General features: G+C 37.3%; 1 protein-coding gene and 2 non-coding genes across 4 annotated transcripts in view; 2 read left to right on the forward strand and 1 right to left on the reverse strand.

Annotated features, from left to right (window-relative positions):
- LOC131079818 (E3 ubiquitin-protein ligase BRE1-like 2) overlaps positions 1-18,700 on the reverse strand; it is a 77,415-nt gene that overhangs the window by 47,581 nt on the left and 11,134 nt on the right. For both annotated transcript variants that reach the window (XM_058017869.2, XM_058017861.2), the window contains one exon: positions 8,735-8,929. In XM_058017869.2, the coding sequence (XP_057873852.1) occupies positions 8,735-8,929 (195 nt within the window). The remainder of the gene's footprint in view (positions 1-8,734; positions 8,930-18,700) is intronic.
- On the forward strand, positions 7,876-7,947 carry TRNAV-AAC (transfer RNA valine (anticodon AAC)). Its single transcript has one exon. It is a non-coding gene; the product is annotated as a tRNA-Val (tRNA).
- TRNAV-AAC (transfer RNA valine (anticodon AAC)) lies at positions 8,373-8,444 on the forward strand. The gene has a single exon. It is a non-coding gene; the product is annotated as a tRNA-Val (tRNA).

Below are 18,700 nucleotides of genomic sequence, written 5' to 3' on the forward strand. Positions count from 1 at the left end.
GCTAGTCCAACATGAGATCAGGATCATAGATCAACAAAAATATCTAGTCTTAAGAGTTTTAAAATAATTAACACTCCCACCAAGAATGGTGCAAGGAGAGATGTTATTGAAGGACATGCCATATACAGGTGTGAGGACAAACCCAATAGCTTAAAGAAAAATTCAATTTTAGAGAAGGAAGGTATTTCAAAATACTTTACAAATGGAAGAGATCACACTCTGGAGCATCTGCAAAGAAAGATCGGAGATGGTAGATTCACAGTTGAAATAAAAAGGCAACAACAGAAACCAATAAAAAGGCACTCTGATTCAAGTGGTTGAAGCTGTGCAGTTTAAAGCATGGCCTATAATCAAGCATGAATTTGGCTCACTCTTCACAAAATGGTTATGGCTGACCAGTTGATTTCCAGGGGATGGAATAGACCGAAACAATGCCCATAATACTAGGTTCAAGGAAAAACTAATGGCATTTATCTCCATTGTAATTTAACCAAGTAGAATGTTACAAACCATAGTTGAACTACTCGCCAAAAACAAAAACTCGCCAAGGCCCGAAAAACAAACTCAGCAAAAAACTCGACAACTTAAAAAATTGCTTAAATTTAATTAGAAATGCATTTTTTTTGCAAAATTCAATGAGGATATGCATCCAATGAGTACACAAAAGAAACAGGCTGAGTCTAGATATATTTGATTGATTTAAATGTAAATTGGGTACAAAATGGCATCCTCTTGTGGAATGCTGATGGTTGACAGACTGAAACAAAATGAAATAGCAAATTGTTTTTGTAAAACTAAAAGTAAATATTAGATCAAAACATTTTACATCTTCCTTATCCCAGCTTAGTGAAAACCAGGGGAGAGATAGAACTAGAGGGTCTAGTCCTAGGAGTCCGATGTGGCTCCTCCACCTTGCCAAAATGAGGTTGAGGGTAGCACCCCTCGTAGGGGGTTCTGAGGGTGAGTGAGTGACGGGTGGAGAGATAGGTCTAGATCTTGAGGGAGAGAGGAGAGAGTGAGATAGAGAGTCGTAGAGAGAGGGGATAGAGGAAGAGTGATAGGGAAAGAGATAGGTCTAAAATTTGGGGCAGATAAAGTGAGTGAGATAGAGAGAGCGAGAGAATGCTGATAGGAGCTTACTGATTACTGAAATTTGACTGTCTGAAAATTTAAAAGATCTTCTAAAACCTAGAATTTGCATTATAACTCCTCGAGATCTGAAACTACTCTCAAACATCCTGCCAATATAACTTAAAGTAGTCTTATACTTAAATGTTATATTTCATGTATATATTCTGATGAAGAGAATGAGACTGACTCGAAAAATAAATGATAGTTTTTTGACGTGTTTGGGCCTCTTTTAAACACGGACTCACCGAGTAATTGCCAAAAACTCAGCGACTTTTGGCGGCGAATCAATGGCATTATTACTAGCTTGAGCCAAAAACTCGCGAGTTTTCGGCGAGTAGTGCATCTATGTTACCAACCATCTTTCCCTTTCACAGTACAAGCAATACAATGAGCTTGCAAACCGTCATTTCGTAAGTGCATTATTTAGGGTGGATTGGACATCTTAAACCTTCTTATTTCAATAACCTAACCTTCATAAAATGGAACAAATGGATAGAGTAAAACAAAAGATATCACTGAGAAAATAATCTACATAATGAAACACGTTGTTACCATCCAAGTAGGAGGAAAACAATCCACTTGCTCCAATATGAAGGATCTTACAATCCATGTAAACTTATGGCTCCCAGTTTGACTGATAATCCCACATCCATTATCATAGCTAACACCAACTAGTCAACTCCTATATTGATTTTCATAAATGAAACATTACTAAAGCCTGCTTTGGCAACTTGAACTATGCACATATTGTATGCATCATTAAAAACCAAATTGGTCAAATGGTAAGAAAAAAAATATATTAATGTTCATGGATAACCAAAATAGATTAACAGGACTCAGAAAGTACAATAAGTTATAGAAGAGAAGCTCTAGGCTGAAATTGCCACTACGATAAGTAAAGTAACCAAACACAAACTGCAACAGAAGGTGAACAAAGCATGGTGGGGAAACTGAAATGGTTAAACTGATTCATAAGGCATAGTACAAATACCAATTACCCTGCGAGGTTAAGAATTCTCACAAAAAATACTAGAGCTAATGAAGAAATTCAAGCAGGAAGCAATGAGAGGAATTCACTTCTGTCACATCTTCAGCATGACTCGGATCAAGAGAACCATTCGTATACCTCTATAGCCATTCGTATCATCCTATGTTGAAGGACCTCTAGAAGCAATGAAATATTGGTAATGGGTCTCTGTCTCTACAACTTGAGTTATGAACAAGAATAAGAATGTCGACATTGAAACAAGGTAGATCCTCCTCTTCTTGGAATAAGGTTGGGTGTAATAGAAAACCATTGTAGAAATACACAATGAGCGATGTCTTCTAACTGATCCATCTCCCTCTTCACATGAATTGACAATATCAAAAGGATGCTTAATGCTGAGACTACCTATAGTGGGTTGAAATAAGTAATCAGCCTAACAGATTTTGTGGTCCTCTATATTGATCTGAGTCTGAGAAATAACAGCTTCTCAAAGGAAAAGGTTAAGGTGCCTCTAATCAGAGCACCTAAAAGGTGGAAAAAGAACTGCTAGCAACCTGTGCAAAATGATATCTCCCCGGGATATCAAAGTATATAGGACTGTTAAAAGCAAAGACATACTCAGCCTCAACTTCCTATAAGTGCAAAAATAGCAGGTCCCATTAACATACAAGATGTGCTTGTCAGTCTCAACGGATAACTTGTAGAAGTGTCCCCTTAGCTAGCCAAAGGTAATCCTCAAGCAATTTGAACCAATGGTTCTATAATCCATAAAGAAATGTTCAGCATAGAATGCTAAAATTTAACTGAGCAACTAAGGAGAGGTCCACAGGACCTTAATGAATTGCCAATAAATATCCTATCTGAAAACTCTATTGATGACCTCTTCAAGGAAGAAAGGCACAAAGGAGAATATCGTGAATCTAAGGAACACAAGTAGATGGTAATGACCTATAGAGATGTCACCAGATTGAAGCAGCAGGATGATTCTGGATTACCAACAATATATTGTCTACTAGGGCCCAAAGAACCAACTATCTCTTAAAACAAACTGTCAAGCAAGTGCATCTATCACAGCCTGAAATAGAACCTTCCAAATTTCTGAGTCTGTGGTAAAGAAAGTGAGCCTGATGATAAACTCAAGGCAAATGGGTTGGGCCAAAAAGGTCTACTTGTAGATGCTAAGCAACCATCCATCTGTAATGAATCATTATGTTGAAGAGTCAGAATGTAAACTCTCTCTTAACCTAGTAGGAAGACACCAAGCTAGAGCTTCAAACATTATAAAACATAAAAAACTGTACGATTTATAACTGCCTTGAACAGACACGCTATTGAAGGGATGGACATCTTGGAAATTTATCCAAAAACACTAAGGTTCCAAAAGTAAAAACAAGCATATACCTTTCAAAGATGCTAGGCAGACTTCATGCTCACCACTCTTCCAACAAACTCAACACTGTAGGAAAAGAAGAGCAGATAAGTCACCACTAATTGTGATTAAGACAACGACCTTAGCTTTACTAAAGTTTCACCACAAGCAAGCAAGACTCGCAACTTCGTGAACTGTAAGAAGACTGTAGCAGGATAACAACATCACAAAACAGAGAAGTATATATAGCATAAACAACATTAGGTAAGCCCACTTAACTCCAACTGTACTCTTAACAAAGTGTAAGTAATGATTATAGTAATAAAAGAATGTGAATTTACTAATATCAGTTATCACACATCTTCTGGTAAAAGGAACGTCTCGAAACTGGGTCCGGGGCATTCCTAAGATTTATGATGAACATCCTCACTAATAGCCTGACTACCTAACAGCAGAATGTAGTCAGTTGTTTGGAAGTGTCTTGAGAAGCCAGTTTGCCCCATTGTTCTATGGATATCACTCTCCATGTTTACAAAAATCATGTCTAGCACTCTGGCATTTAATTTAGCAAATGTATGCCCAAACATGATACTCCAGCAATTATTTGGGATAGAACTGTCTCCCAGTTTCTGGATGTGGTGTATGGTGTGCTGAGAGCCCTGTCGGTGAGAACTTCGAACAAACGACCATATTAAATAATTCTTCAAAAGTATAAAAGAAAGTGAGTCCACACTATCATTCTTCAGACATCATACTTACTTTAATGAAGGATGAGTTTTATTGTGTTTAGGGACCTCAGATAATGCAGAAAACTCTTCATGGATTATGTGAGACACCTTCTACAACTGGATGAATTACATGATCTTCACATTCTAAGTGATTAACCTTGTTTTCCAACATTTTAACTAACTGACTTGTTTCCCTCATAATGGAGGTGCTCATGTAATGGCCTGTAAAAAGACTTGCCAACAATATATTAGCATTCACTACTTAATTTAGGGAGAAGAGCACCTTGCTAAGGACATGTGTAACATACATATCCGGATAGAGGGAGACAACAAATTTATTATTACCTTGGCCAATAACTCTTATCTGCACAACCAATCCCCAAGCTCAACCAGCAGCCAACTTCCTCAATGTCGCTCATAATTTAAAAATATTATCATGTCCGCTTTTCCTCAGCTTTACATCTTAACCATGTCAAAGGAAATTGTAATGAAATAGTGGACCAAATTGTTAAATATGTGACTCACAATTTCAAAGCTAACTGCAATTTTCACTTATTTCAGCACAAACAAGTCACAAGAACATTTCTGCCTCACCAACAATATGTTAGTAGTCACTATTTAGTTTAGGGAGACGAGCACCTTTGTAAGGACATGTATAACATATACATCCAGATAGGAGGCACGAAATGTATTATTACCTTGGCCAACAACTCTTATCAGCACCTCCAATCCCAAGCTCAACCAGCAGCCCACTTCATTAATCTCACTGGTAATTTTAAAATATGATCATGCCCACTTTTCCTCAGCTTTACATCTTAACCATGTCAAAAGCAATTGTAATGAAATAGCAGACCAAATTGCTAAAAATGTGACTTCAAAGCAATCTGTAATTTTCACTTGTTTCTCCAGACACAAGTCACATGAACATTTCTGCCTCAGATATTAACTAGGATTCACCATGAAACTCGATCCAAAGTCCATTCATATCATGTCACAAAGTTCCAATGTTTTCATTTTATGACAGTGATTCATCTACACATGGTTAGGTGCTTAAGTTGTTTAATATTACACAATAGGGCACATACCCACGTCAAAATGGGATTGTGTTAGGAAGCTTGTTGCCACTTTTTTTCTCAATTTTCTTTTGCTTATCAAATATGATGAGGGTTTTGGAAACAAATGGATTTTGTTAAGGATACAAGTCCCTTCAGCTCTCTCCATGGGGAATGCCTAAACTAAACAATATATTTTCATGCTGTAAAGTTATTAAGCTCTTTCAACCCACTTTTTTGGATAGAAAATAAACCCATTGTACAAGCAATAAGATTGTTAATACATTCGAGTTTTGACAATGAAATCAGATTTGTTTCTTCGTTTCTCAGATCTAGCAAGCAGGTAAGGAAAATAAGATATTAACTCTCCAAACAAACAGCTCTTCCCACACCAAAGCTTCAATAATCTCACGGCTGCTTCCTTATAGGCGAGAACAAATGTAATCTTTTGTCAAACTATGTCAAATAAACAACATATTTATGTGCTTGAAAGTTCTTAGGCTCTTCCAAACAAATATTTCTCATACAAAATATACCCATTGTACAGGCAACACAATTATGCATTTGATTTCCTTCAAGAACGTATGTACTTATTAGTCTCTCAATCCTACGAGGCAGACAAAAAAAAAGGCAATAGCTCTCCTATCAAACAGCTCTTCCCAATAAAACATCAATAAGCTGACATCTGCTTCCTTTTAGGCGAAATCATATTCAATCTCTTGTCAAATATTGAAACACAAATATCCCTTTACCAATAACTCCATAAAGGTCAAGAGTTGGAAGGTACACTATCTATGATATTCAACCTTTAGGTTGGCATTTTCCTGCTCCCAATGTAGAGGAAGGAAAAACTCAACTAACAAAGCAAGTGATCAACCATTGATCTTTTGTGTGCAACAGCTCATTTATGCCTCTCAAAGAATGAAAAGATCACAAACCAACCACCATATCGATGTATGTGCCCACCAACCAAGGCCTTTCATTGTTGTAGATTACAGTGGTTCTTCAGGTTGCTCAAACTTATGATGCAAAGAATAGTGAGGAAGCTTTTGCAATCTTAGTTATAAATAGTCACGGACACATCCCTAGACTTCTTGCCACAAATTATAAAGGTCAAATAGATATTTAACAGTTATCCTTGACTCAAGCCTCTACAGACAAATGGTAATCTACCCATAAATATTTTTCCAGGGTTAACAGTCAAAACTGGTTCAAGATTTTGGCTGATGGAAAAGACCAAGAGAAGAAAATAACTGCAATTCAAAATGCTCCAGTCATGAGTAATTAAACTCCTCCTGAATAGACCAATTAATCTCTAAGGGGCATGCAATGACGTTCCACTACAGGAGGTGAAAAGGAAGGATATGATTTCTTGCTTCCCTTGATCCCCCGAATTTAGCCACAGATGACATCAGAAATCATACTCTGTCTCAGAATCCACCAGGTTACATGTCTTCTTGACCCTCACTCTCATGATCATGTCCTTCGTCCTTTACCCAAACCCACATGCCTGAATATTCAACACATTTAGGAGAGTTTTCAGACTATTTACCCTCTTCTTGACCAGCTTAGAAACCTCCAGTTTTTCCCCTATCCCACTGATCTTTAAATCCCGAGCAATTGTCAGTGAGAGGCGGAGCACTCCTCTACCACAGGCAAGATCTGGGACACTGAATGATGATTGCTCCCATGCTGCATCTTTTCCCATACGCTGGAGATAACTGGATCTAACTTTCCTGCCTCTGTCAATAAGGAACCAGTAGAAATCAATGCCCAGCAAGAAGAACATACAAAAGAAATCCTCCAAATATTTTACAGGATACTTCAGCGGGTTTATTAGCAATAAGAAGCTTTTCAGGAAAGTAAGTCAAACAATCTTCCAAAAATTCTATTGACCTATCTTTACTTTTCAAATTCCCTTTTGAGTATTGAGGAGAGACAGCTTTCTGCTTCTACTACACCACACAAGCACCTAAAACTATTGAGTTTAGTGTCCAGAGCCTTGTCAAAATCCCCCACATAGATCTCCGCAACTCACAATGAGGGCACAGATCCCAATAATTCAATTTGAGTCTAGACCACAACTCAACTTTTGTGTAAATTATGTCAGGTTCTCTGATGCAAACTTACTTTTCCTAATTTATTTCAGAAGTTCTTACCCATATGGCCCTATCCTTCTAGGATATTGTAATGTTTGACCTATCTCGGTGGTTAATTTGCAGCCTTAGGCTTATGTTTGACCTGAAACTATTAAATTTAGTGTCCACAGCCTTGTCAAATTCCCCCATATGGATCTCTGCATGGCTAACAGTAAGGATACAGATCCCAATGATTGAATTTGAGTCTAGGCCACCACAATTCAACTATTGTGTTCATTCTATGAGGTTCTCTAATGAAAAACCTACTTTTCCTCATATGTTTCAGAAGTTCTTACCTGTATGACCCTATCATTCTAGGATATCGTTGTGTTTGACCTGTCTCTAAGGTTTAGTTGCAGACTTAGGATTCTAAATGTTTTCCATGTTCTTCATTTTAGCATTTCAACCCTAAGAACTGTTGGTGTTGGAAATAAGCCACACCCGGACTGATGATGGACTGGTCCAAGAGGGGCCAGTAGCTCAGTGGTAGAGCACTCCAATAACGTATGGAAGGTCCTAGGTTCGAGTCCTAGCTGGTCCATGTCTCAACATGGTATCCGAGCCAGGTCCAGGCTAGGAGCCCCAAGCACACGAGAGGGGTGGCTTAAGGGGGGGTGTTGGTGTTGGAAATAAGCCACACCCGGACCGATGATGGACTGGTCCAAGAGGGGCCAGTAGCTCAGTGGTAGAGCACTCCAATAACATATGAAGGTCCTAGGTTCGAGTCCTAGCTGGTCCATGTCTCAACAAGAACATCTGGTCCAAGAGGGGCCAGTAGCTCAGTGGTAGAGCACTCCAATAACGTATGGAAGGTCCTGATTCGAGTCCTAGCTGGTCCATATCTCAACATGGTATCAGAGCCAGGTCCAGGCTAGGAGCCCCAAGCACACGAGAGGGGTGGCTTAAGGGGGGGTGTTGGTGTTGGAAATAAGCCACACCCGGACCGATGATGGACTGGTCCAAGAGGGGCCAGTAGCTCAGTGGTAGAGCACTCCAATAACGTATGGAAGGTCCTAGGTTCGAGTCCTAGCTGGTCCATGTCTCAACAAGAACATTTAGCTCTTCTACTCTGCCCAAATTTCAGGATAACTGGTCTATGTGATGGCTACTTCTTGTTTTCATTTTTGCAATAATTTTATTGATCATAAAAAAATAATGTCAAGACAAACAAGTAATTGAAACTGTTAGGGTCCAACAAAACAGTATGAAATTCTGAAGAAATATGACACCATATGAGATGTGTCAGCATAATGTATCTACAGAACATTGACACTTAATAAACTTGCAATTGATCCGTACAAATCTTCTTACAAGAAAAGAGTAACTACCTCTCTGCAGCATCAAGCTTTTGCCTTGAGTCAGCAATTTCCGCTTCAGCAACAGCCAGTCTCTGCTGGCACACTGCCTCAGCTTCATTGGCTGCTTTGACACGCAATTCCAAACTATGTTCATCAAGAGCGGACTTTAGCTTATGTACTTGTGCCCATGCTTTGCATTCAGCTTGCCTTGCCTCCATGACATCCCTGCATTATACATATCCCAGAAAAAAGTATATTAAGTTCCCATTCTCTTAAATGTCCCTATGATTCTTAAGTACATGTCCAGAGATCCATTACCATTTTCACTCATGATTTATAAACAAATAGTTGAGAATCCATGTTATATCTGATAGCAAGCTAGCAAACAAATTATCGAACAGAATAGGCACAACTTGAGACAAAACTCTCACAAATTTGTTCATGATATAATCAGCTCTAAATTACCACAGGCATAATAGACAATAGATAAAAATTGGCTTGGTCTTGTGCAGATAGAAATACAATGAAACATGAGCCCTTGCCAGCCCCTACTTGCCTAAGGAAATATGGTACCATAACTTCACACAGGACAACAAACATTAGAAAAACTACCAGCTCCCTTAAAATTTTCTTTCCCATTTGGCTTGATGGTACACCACGCACTTAAGTCCTGAAATATCTTGGATGGTCTTCTAAACACATATTGCATTAAAGAGTAGAAAAAAAAAATTGCCAATTTGCATCTGAATTTGCCAGATATTTCCTGACCATTCAGGATCGTGACAGCATAGCATTGAACTACTATATATGATCAACCAGATATTTCCTGACTAATCAAGATCCTGACAGTATAGCATTGATCTATTATATAGGGTTTCACGTAACCTGAGAAAAGTACAAGGAAGGAGGATTTAAGTGAAGTTAATGTTCTGGTTCGTTCTGAAGTTCAACATCCTCAAAATTTTCCAAGCATGACCCTTCCCCTTCCATATTTTACAATTTGAAATGTGCATCTTTTTTTGAAAAATAATTTCCAGGAATACTCCAAGAATACCCACCAAATTTTAAACCTCAGATGTGTTGCAAAATTATCCAACATAATTTCAAATCTGGCTAAGCACATTTGATTTTGACAAAGTCAAGCATTTGAAGGGGAATGGCAAGCTCTAGAAAACAAGATGATACATCAGACCAGTAAGTTGTAGATGATTTACAAATTTAATGAGAATGAAATTAGGCTTTACATGATTCCTGTGTTTTTGTTTCAACCAGGCTTGCAAAACTCGGCGAGCAATTCAAAAACTCGCGAGTAATCACGATCCATAATGCCGCGCGAGTTAATCGCGGAAATACTCGGGCCGATTTTTTTATATACTCGCCGCGATTTTTTTGGCAAATAATCGCCATTAATGGCCAAAACCCGCCCGAAACGCGGCACAAAATGCGAGAAAAACGCGACTTAAGTCGCAGGCAAAAAAAAAAACCGAAGTCTTTATTCCATTTCGCGGCTCGTGCGACTCCGGAAGGCAAAAAACGCCACGCGATTTGCATAGGGTTTGCATTTGCACGCACGACCAGGTATCTTTTTGTATTGTTTTATTTCGAATACACAGTCATTTTGACTGTGTAATACACAGTCATTTGAAATGACTGTGTATTACACAGTCAAAATGACTGTATTGTTTGCATTTGCACGCACGACCAGGTATCTTTTTGTATTGTTTTATTTCGAATACACAGTCATTTTGACTGTGTAATACACAGTCATTTGAAATGACTGTGTATTACACAGTCAAAATGACTTTATTGTTTGCATTTGCACGCACGACCAGGTATCTTTTTGTATTGTTTTATTTCGAATGACTAAGACTGTGTAATACACAGTCATTTGAAAATGACTGTGTATTACACAGTCTTAGTCATTTCAAATGACTGTGTATTACACAGTCACAGTCATTTCAAATGACTGTGTAATACACAATCATTAGTAATTACAATTTACAGTCATTTCAAATGACTGTGTATTACACAGTCATCAGTCATTTGAAATGACTGTGTAATACACAGTCATTTCAAAATGACTGTGTATTACACAGTCACAGTCATTTCAAATGACTGTGTAATACACAGTCATTTCAAAATGATTGTGTATTACACAGTCACAGTCATTTCAAATGACTGTGTATTACACAGTCATCATTACACAATCACAGTCATTTCAATTTTCAAATGACTGTGTAATACACAGTCATTTGAAAATTGAAATGACTGTGTATTACACAGTCATTTGAAAATTGAAATGACTGTGATTGTGTAATGATGACTGTGTAATACACAGTCATTCAAATGACTGTGTATTACACAGTCATCATTACACAATCACAGTCATTTCAATTTTCAAATGACTGTGTAATACACAGTCATTTCAAATTTTCAAATGACTGTGTATTACACAGTCATCATTACACAATCACAGACTCACAGTCATTTCAAATGACTGTGTATTACACAGTCACAGTCATTTCAATTTTCAAATGACTGTGTAATACACAGTCATTTCAAATTTTCAAATGACTGTGTATTACACAGTCATCATTACACAGTCACAGTCATTTCAAATGACTGTGTATTACACAGTCATCAGTCATTTGAAATGACTGTGTAATACACAATCATTACAGTCATTTCAAATGAGAAATGACTGTGTATTACACAGTCATTTTCAAATGACTGTGTAATACACAGTCATTACAGTCATTTCAAAATTTCAAATGACTGATGACTGTGTAATACAGAGTCATTTTCAAATGACTGATGACTGTGTAATACAGAGTCATTTTCAAATTTTGAAATGACTGTGTAATACATAGTCATTTTCAAATGACTGATGACTATGTAATACATTAATCATTAATGTACATTGTAATTAATGACTGTGTATTACACAGTCAATTGTGAAATACTCATAGTCATTTGAAATGACTGTCAACTGTGTAATGTCAATGTGTATTAAAGTATTTCATTTAAATTTAAATTTGAAGTTAAAAACTTAGAAAAATACACAACCAATTAAAAATTTTAATTTTAGAGAGTCATCTATTAATAGATGACTGTAAATAAAATACAGTTATACAGTCATTGTAATTTTTGGATGTTTGTGATTTTTTTTGGTAACAATGTTATTTATCTCTAAATGTTGCCTCTCTTTTGCTAGGTTCTTTTCCACATCTTTTTGAAAGAAAATGGATTCAGCTTCTACAGTTAAAGTTGGTGGCAAAAAGAGAGACCCTTGTTGGAAACATGGGAGACCAGGCCAAAACGAGGAGATGTTTTTTGCAACCATTGCAAAAAAATTGTAAAAGGTGGCATTAATAGGTTCAAATATCACCTTGCAAAAATTCAATGCCGAGATACCACAAGCTGTACGGAATGTACTGAAGAGGCTACGAGAGATGCAATAGCAACGCTTGAAGCATATGATCAAAGGAAGGCAACAAAAAAGAGAACAGCAAAGGCAATGGCAGCCCCAAGGGCAGATTTGAGTTCCATGGGGTCACATACAGATGTGGGGACATCTGGTTCTTCCCTTGGGCCACGGATACGAGCAAAGGGAACTTTGGACAGCAACATGGAAAACTTCTTTATTCCACGTAACACTCCTGGTGCACAACCTGGATTGCTTGGCACTGCATGGAATAAAGAGGCTCACCAACAAGCCAAGGTGGCGTGTGCTAGATTTTTTATCTACAACGATGTTCCGTTCAATGCTATTTCTAGTCCATCTTGGGACCAATTGGTCACCGCGTTGACTGTGGCATGTAAGGGGTTCAAATCCCCAAGCCGTTACGAGGTAAGTGGACCGTTATTGCAGGATGAGGTCCAAAACACTCATGCATTAGTGGAAGAGCAAAGGACTATTTGGGAAAAGAATGGCTGCACCATTCTTTCTGATGGATGGACAGATGGTAGGAACAGGACACTCATCAACTTTCTAGTTGCTTCAGGAGGACAGTTAGTATTTTTAAAATCAATTGATGCCTCCAATGAAGTGAAGAATGCGGAGACCTTGTGCAACATGTTGGATGAAGTGGTGATGGATGTGGGAGTGCAGAATGTCATCCAAGTTGTGACTGATAATGCAGCTGCATATGTGGCAGCCAGCAAACTTCTAATGGCTAGACATCCGACATTATTTTGGAGCCCTTGTGCTGCCCATTGTCTTGACTTGCTCCTTGAGGACATAGGGAAACTAAGTTGGGTAAAGAAAGTGGTTGAAGATGGAAGGAATATCACCAAATACATCTACAATCACACATGGGTCCTGAATCTTATGAGAGAGCACACTGAAGGTAAGGATCTTGTGCGGTCGGGGGTCACACGCTTTGCTACCAATTTCCTCACCTTGCAGAGCATACTTGCTACATTGCCCAACCTGAAGCAGATGTTCATGAGTGAAAGATGGTTGGGGAGTCCTTATGCTACAAAGCCTGAAGCAGAGAAGGTTGTGATTGCCATTTTTGATACTAATTTTGCCAAGATAGTGGAGGAGATCATCAATGTAAGTTTTGAAACTTTAATTGATGATTTATTATTTAATTTTCTAATATTTCAATCTGCTGATTTTGTTAGATTTTTTATATCTAGGTGTCGGAACCGTTGGTGAGGGTGCTACGAATGGTGGATGGGGATCATAACTCCATGGGGTATCTATATGAGGCCATGGATAAGGCCAAAGAGGCGATTCAACACTTGTATGGGTCAAACAAGACCAAGTATGAACCCATATGGCGCATAATTGATCGGAGGTGGAACCATCAACTCCACCAACATATTCATGCTGCTGCCTACTTCTTGAATCCCAAGTTTTTTTACTCTCCGAGTTTCAGAGCAGATGCAGAGGTTAGAATTGGCCTTGACACATGCATTCGGAGATTAGTTGATAATGAGATCCTTCGAGACCTGATACTTGATGAGTTGCAGAGTTATAAGAAGGCCTTAGGGGAATTGTTTTCTTCCCCTGATTGCAAACGTAGGAGAGCCACCTTACGACCAGGTAAAAAAAAACATATGTTTAATTTTTACCATTTATTTCTCTCTTTAAGATTATTGAAATCTTTACAAGTTATAAATCACATTTTGTATCCTTGCAGATTTGTGGTGGGAAGATTATGGTGCCACAACGCCTAATCTTCAAAAGCTTGCCATCCGCATATTATCACAGCCTTGTAGTGCTTCTGGTTGTGAGCGCAACTGGAGTGTTTTTGAGAACATCCACACAAAAAAGCGCAATAGGTTGACTCAACAACGCTTGAATGATCTTGTCTATGTGCGGTACAACATTCAATTACATGAGAAGAAGGTGCTAGGGCAAGATTCACATGAAGCACTTGACTTGGATGACATTGATCCATATGCAGCAGAATGGGTTGCTTCTCCTGATGATGTTGATAATGATTTGGATCCATTCCTTACTAATGAGCAGCTGAGTGAGTTGGAGAGGGCAGGAGAGGAATGGGATGCGGAAGTGGCAGCACGTGAGGAGGAGCAGGAGGTTGATCATGCAGCAAAGGCACCTGTTAGTGTTGAGGATGTTGCCACTACTTCAGCACCACCCATCCAACGGCCACAATCTGTTTTGAGCTTTAGTCGTAGACGCAATTTATGATTTCTTATTTTCATTGATACCAAACTTTGAACTTGATATGTAATCAGAATTTCAGAGGTTCTTGTTTTGTGGTCTATGACTCTATAACTCTATGAGACTGTCACTATGATACGTTGATATGTATTGAACTCTTATACATATGTTGCACTTGGTTTTTGGTTTATGCTATGATACTTGCATTTGTTGCTATGTATTACCAAAAAAATTTGATTTATATATCATGGAAATCATATATGTTATACAAATTTGGTGTAAATGTGTGTTTTTGAATTATATATAAAAAAAAAATGTATTTTCAAATGTTCGATAAAGTTGCCGAGTTTTGCCGAGTTTTGCCGAGTTTTGCCGAGTCCCAAGTTTTTAAAATTTTTTGGCCTTGCCGAGTTATTGCAAAATCCGAGTTTTTCATCTATGGTTTCAACATTACTGAATCAATGACAACATATCTTAATGAAGGCAAAAGCATCAGGAATCTTAATGCAGGCATTTCATGAATTTGAAGATGGCACGAGGAAACAGACTACTATGAAGAGAGTCAGAGACAGATTGGTTTTCATGGCTGATAAATTTTGCACTGGATACAAACAAAGATTAGTAAAGAACTCGAAAGGGTCCACCAAAACCTTCCATGCCAAGTTGGTATTCCAATTTCACCAACAAATATTACCACACAGTACAAGCAAATAAATACAACCAGCATTGCAAATTCCAAGGAAGCTTCTCTGGATTAAGGTTTTTTGGTTTAGGGTTAGACAGTAGGGTTTAGGCTATAGGGTCTAAATTTAGTGCTTAGGTTTAGGATCTTTAGTTAAGGGTTTTCTGTCGTGGGTTTTGAGTTTAGTGCTTAGATTTTGTTAAAATAAAAATATATATTACATCATATTAATAATAATATATTATTACTGTTAATAGCCATAGTTGTTAGTTGGGTGGTTGATGGTTGGTTGATGATTTTAGTTGCTAGGGTTTTACCTTAAAGATTAGGATTTAGAATGTGCATTCTACACTAACTGATTTGTGGTTTGTAATGTGTTGTTTAGCATTTAAGATTAACATTTCATTATTTAGGTAAGTTAGGAAATTGTACTATTAGACCCTGTCCATCCTGTGGTGTTGTCCAAGTATGCTTGAAAATGTCTCAAATCCAACAAACAGGTAGAAATAAAATAAATTCCTATACTTGAGAGGCACAATTCATCAGAAACCTCTTTACATAAACAAAATACAACCCAATAATGATTTGAAACTATATTAATTATATATCAGGATGCTATAAAATATTGAATTTACAAATATGAATTATAAGCCACTTTCGTCGCCCTCCCCCACAATATGAAAGTGCCTTTTCATGAAACCACACATTAAAAAGATACTTCTTCTGGTTCAAGACTAACTCTACTCACCTTTGTGGGAAGAAAGCAAGTCAAATATCACACCTCCGTATAGCAATTTTGTTCAGGTTGATATAAAATTCAGCAAAATCCTAAGCCTCCAGGTATTAGCGTAGCTAGTATTCTTCAGAAGTAAGTTGCCAACACAACTCTTTATTATCAAACTCAGGCATTTAACAAATAGTGTATGCTTCAGGATTTGATCACTACCTAAAAAATACTTCATTTCACCTTCCAACAAGGCATGTATCAGAAGGAATCCATCTGTGCCTTATACTTCTCAGACCTAGGTCTAAAATATTTGCTGATATAGTATAATGACATATGTCCCTTCATTATTCTGTGTGTTGGAATGGTTATTTTAGAAATGTGGTTCAACAGAGATTCAACTAGCATGCTGGCTAATATCCTCTAGACATACATGTCTGGAATTAATTGATGAGACAATCAGACTGTCTATAGTGATGGGACCATCTATTTGCATCCCATTACTATTAACTGTATTTAGAAGAAAACAGTATAGGCATTAGGATCTAGATAGATCTAAGATTATATGCTTGTCCTTATATTTCACAATGAATCTGTTACATGAGTTTTCAGTCTACTAAAGGAATCAAGCAGCTTTCTACAAATGCCAAAACATCCCATTAGTTATTGCAAGTCTCATGATATATCAACACTGAGTTAAATGATCATGCAATTTTATTGCTAATGAATTTTGTTGTATCAAACATTAATCTGAAAATGGTTGAGTCAAGTTAGTACATTGGCCAACTTAGACACTATTCTTCATTTCTAAGGATTTCCAATAGACTAGACAACATTGGACTCCATTTCCTAAGGCAAAAATCAAATAGCGAATTGCAGAAAATCCAGAAGACGAAAAAAGAAAAAAAAAGGCTCTTCAGTCATCTGGACAGTCTAAGAGATATTACCTGCTATGAAAAACAACCATTAGTGACAGTTTCCCTACTGTTGAAAGTGTGACAGTTCCGACTGAAGCCAAACTCATCACCGCTAAAAGTAACCACAAAGGATTGTTTTGACAATGGCTGAATCCATCACAAGTATGGCAAAATCACAAAGCTAGGGACAAAGGAAAAACTTAAGCACTTGTGATTCACTCTTATTGAATCCTGTGAAGCATTTGAGCTTCCTTCCTAGAATATCTTGGTAACGGGGGTGCTAAATTAACCTTTGTACGACACTAGAAGAGGCTTCTCTCGTGCTGTAATTGACTTTAAGAATACTCAGTTGCATCAGTCAACTAGTCTTGTGTATGTTCACAGTTAATTGGGAAGCCATAATTTGAATGTTTAAGGAATATGTAAAAGACTAAAGAATGCAGGAAATCTCTCTAATCAGCAAGAAATTGGTGACTTGGGGAGGTGATTCCTCACTCTTCTGGAGATTACTCCCATGCTGAGTATTTCCAAGTCAAAGGCTGTGTTTGCTTGTTTGTGCAGTAATGCTCTCTAATTACCATTATAATCTTCCTTGTAAATATTTGAACTTAGTAACAGCAAATGAAGAAATTACCACTGTTCTATGCATGTTTTACATTATAATCAACAACTATATCAGTTGTAATTGGAATGAACAAGATGCATGTTAGTACAGCAAGTAGTCAAATATTCACAGTGTCTATGGATCAGACATTATTAGTGGATCCCCTTTAAGGTTCATTAGATAATAAAATTAAGCTTTCCATCAGAAATTGTCTTGCTCACTAATGAGTGTTTGCAATATGATCCACTTAGCACATAATAACTTTGCAACCACATACAGGTCAAAATCTTTGTCAAAATTCAATCGCTTAGTACAACTGAAATTTGATCTGTCTATCTATCTACCATGTATTTTCAGGAATAGATTCTTAATTGGTTTCTGTTTTTGACACCCATCATCATAATTTCTTATCATGTATTACTACTGCCACCTCTCGATAACTCTTTACATGATTCTAAGTTTTACTACTCATCTAGCAGAGTCTGTTCTTCTTTTTGTCTTCTCTTATAGGACTCCTAACACTTCATAAATGAACGTTATTCTTATCAATATCTCTTATGCTTCCTCTCAGCTAGTTTTTCTCTTTGTGACAAGATTTTTTTAAACCTTGGTGATTATATCCTAATGTTAAATAATATTGCAACAATCACACTAATGAAAACTTCAAAATGCGGAAGCATACACAGTTAGTTATATCATCAAATCAGTTTTTCATTCCTTTGAAAAACTTACAAGGAAATCTCCACAACTGACACCTTACAGCTTTGCAAAAATCAACAAGTACTATGTTGTTCTGGTATATTACAATCAGTTTTTCAGTCCTTTGAAAGACATTCTGACTATTAATCTTCTATCTTTACAGCTTTGCAAAAATCAACAAGTACTATGTTGTTCTGGTATATTACAATCAGTTTTTCAGTCCTTTGAAAGACATTCTGAATATTAATCTTCTATCTTTATAACAATTCGGCTAAAAATCTAATCTTCCAAAGTGCATTTGTATCTCTTAGTTGGATGATAAGTCTAAGTCATTGGTGATTATCTACACTTTATTAGACTTAGTTGTTGGTGTGAATAGAGATATTTCCTATCCTGCTTCCGCTTTGAAGTGCAAAGGAAGCATATTATCTAACTATGTAATGTCCCCCTTTGGGAGGACACTAAATCTTGCCCAATAAACTTGTAGAATTATTGCAGGTTATCTATTTTCAGTCTGTCGTGGTAATTTGGACAGATTTAATTCAATGTTGTTTCCCTCTTTAAATGCACAGGTCTGCTGTTTATATCAATCTGATCAGCTGTTTATACTCAGATATATATGTGTGTGTATGAGAATCCTTCCTATCCTATCAGGTCTGATTCTCTGGTTATTGATTTAATATTTCCTCTTCTTTTCCTTCGATGCCTGCTTTATTATTGTTTGCAGATTTG

The sequence above is a fragment of the Cryptomeria japonica genome, chromosome 6 (assembly GCF_030272615.1).
Source record: "Cryptomeria japonica chromosome 6, Sugi_1.0, whole genome shotgun sequence".
NCBI lineage: Eukaryota > Viridiplantae > Streptophyta > Pinopsida > Cupressales > Cupressaceae > Cryptomeria > Cryptomeria japonica.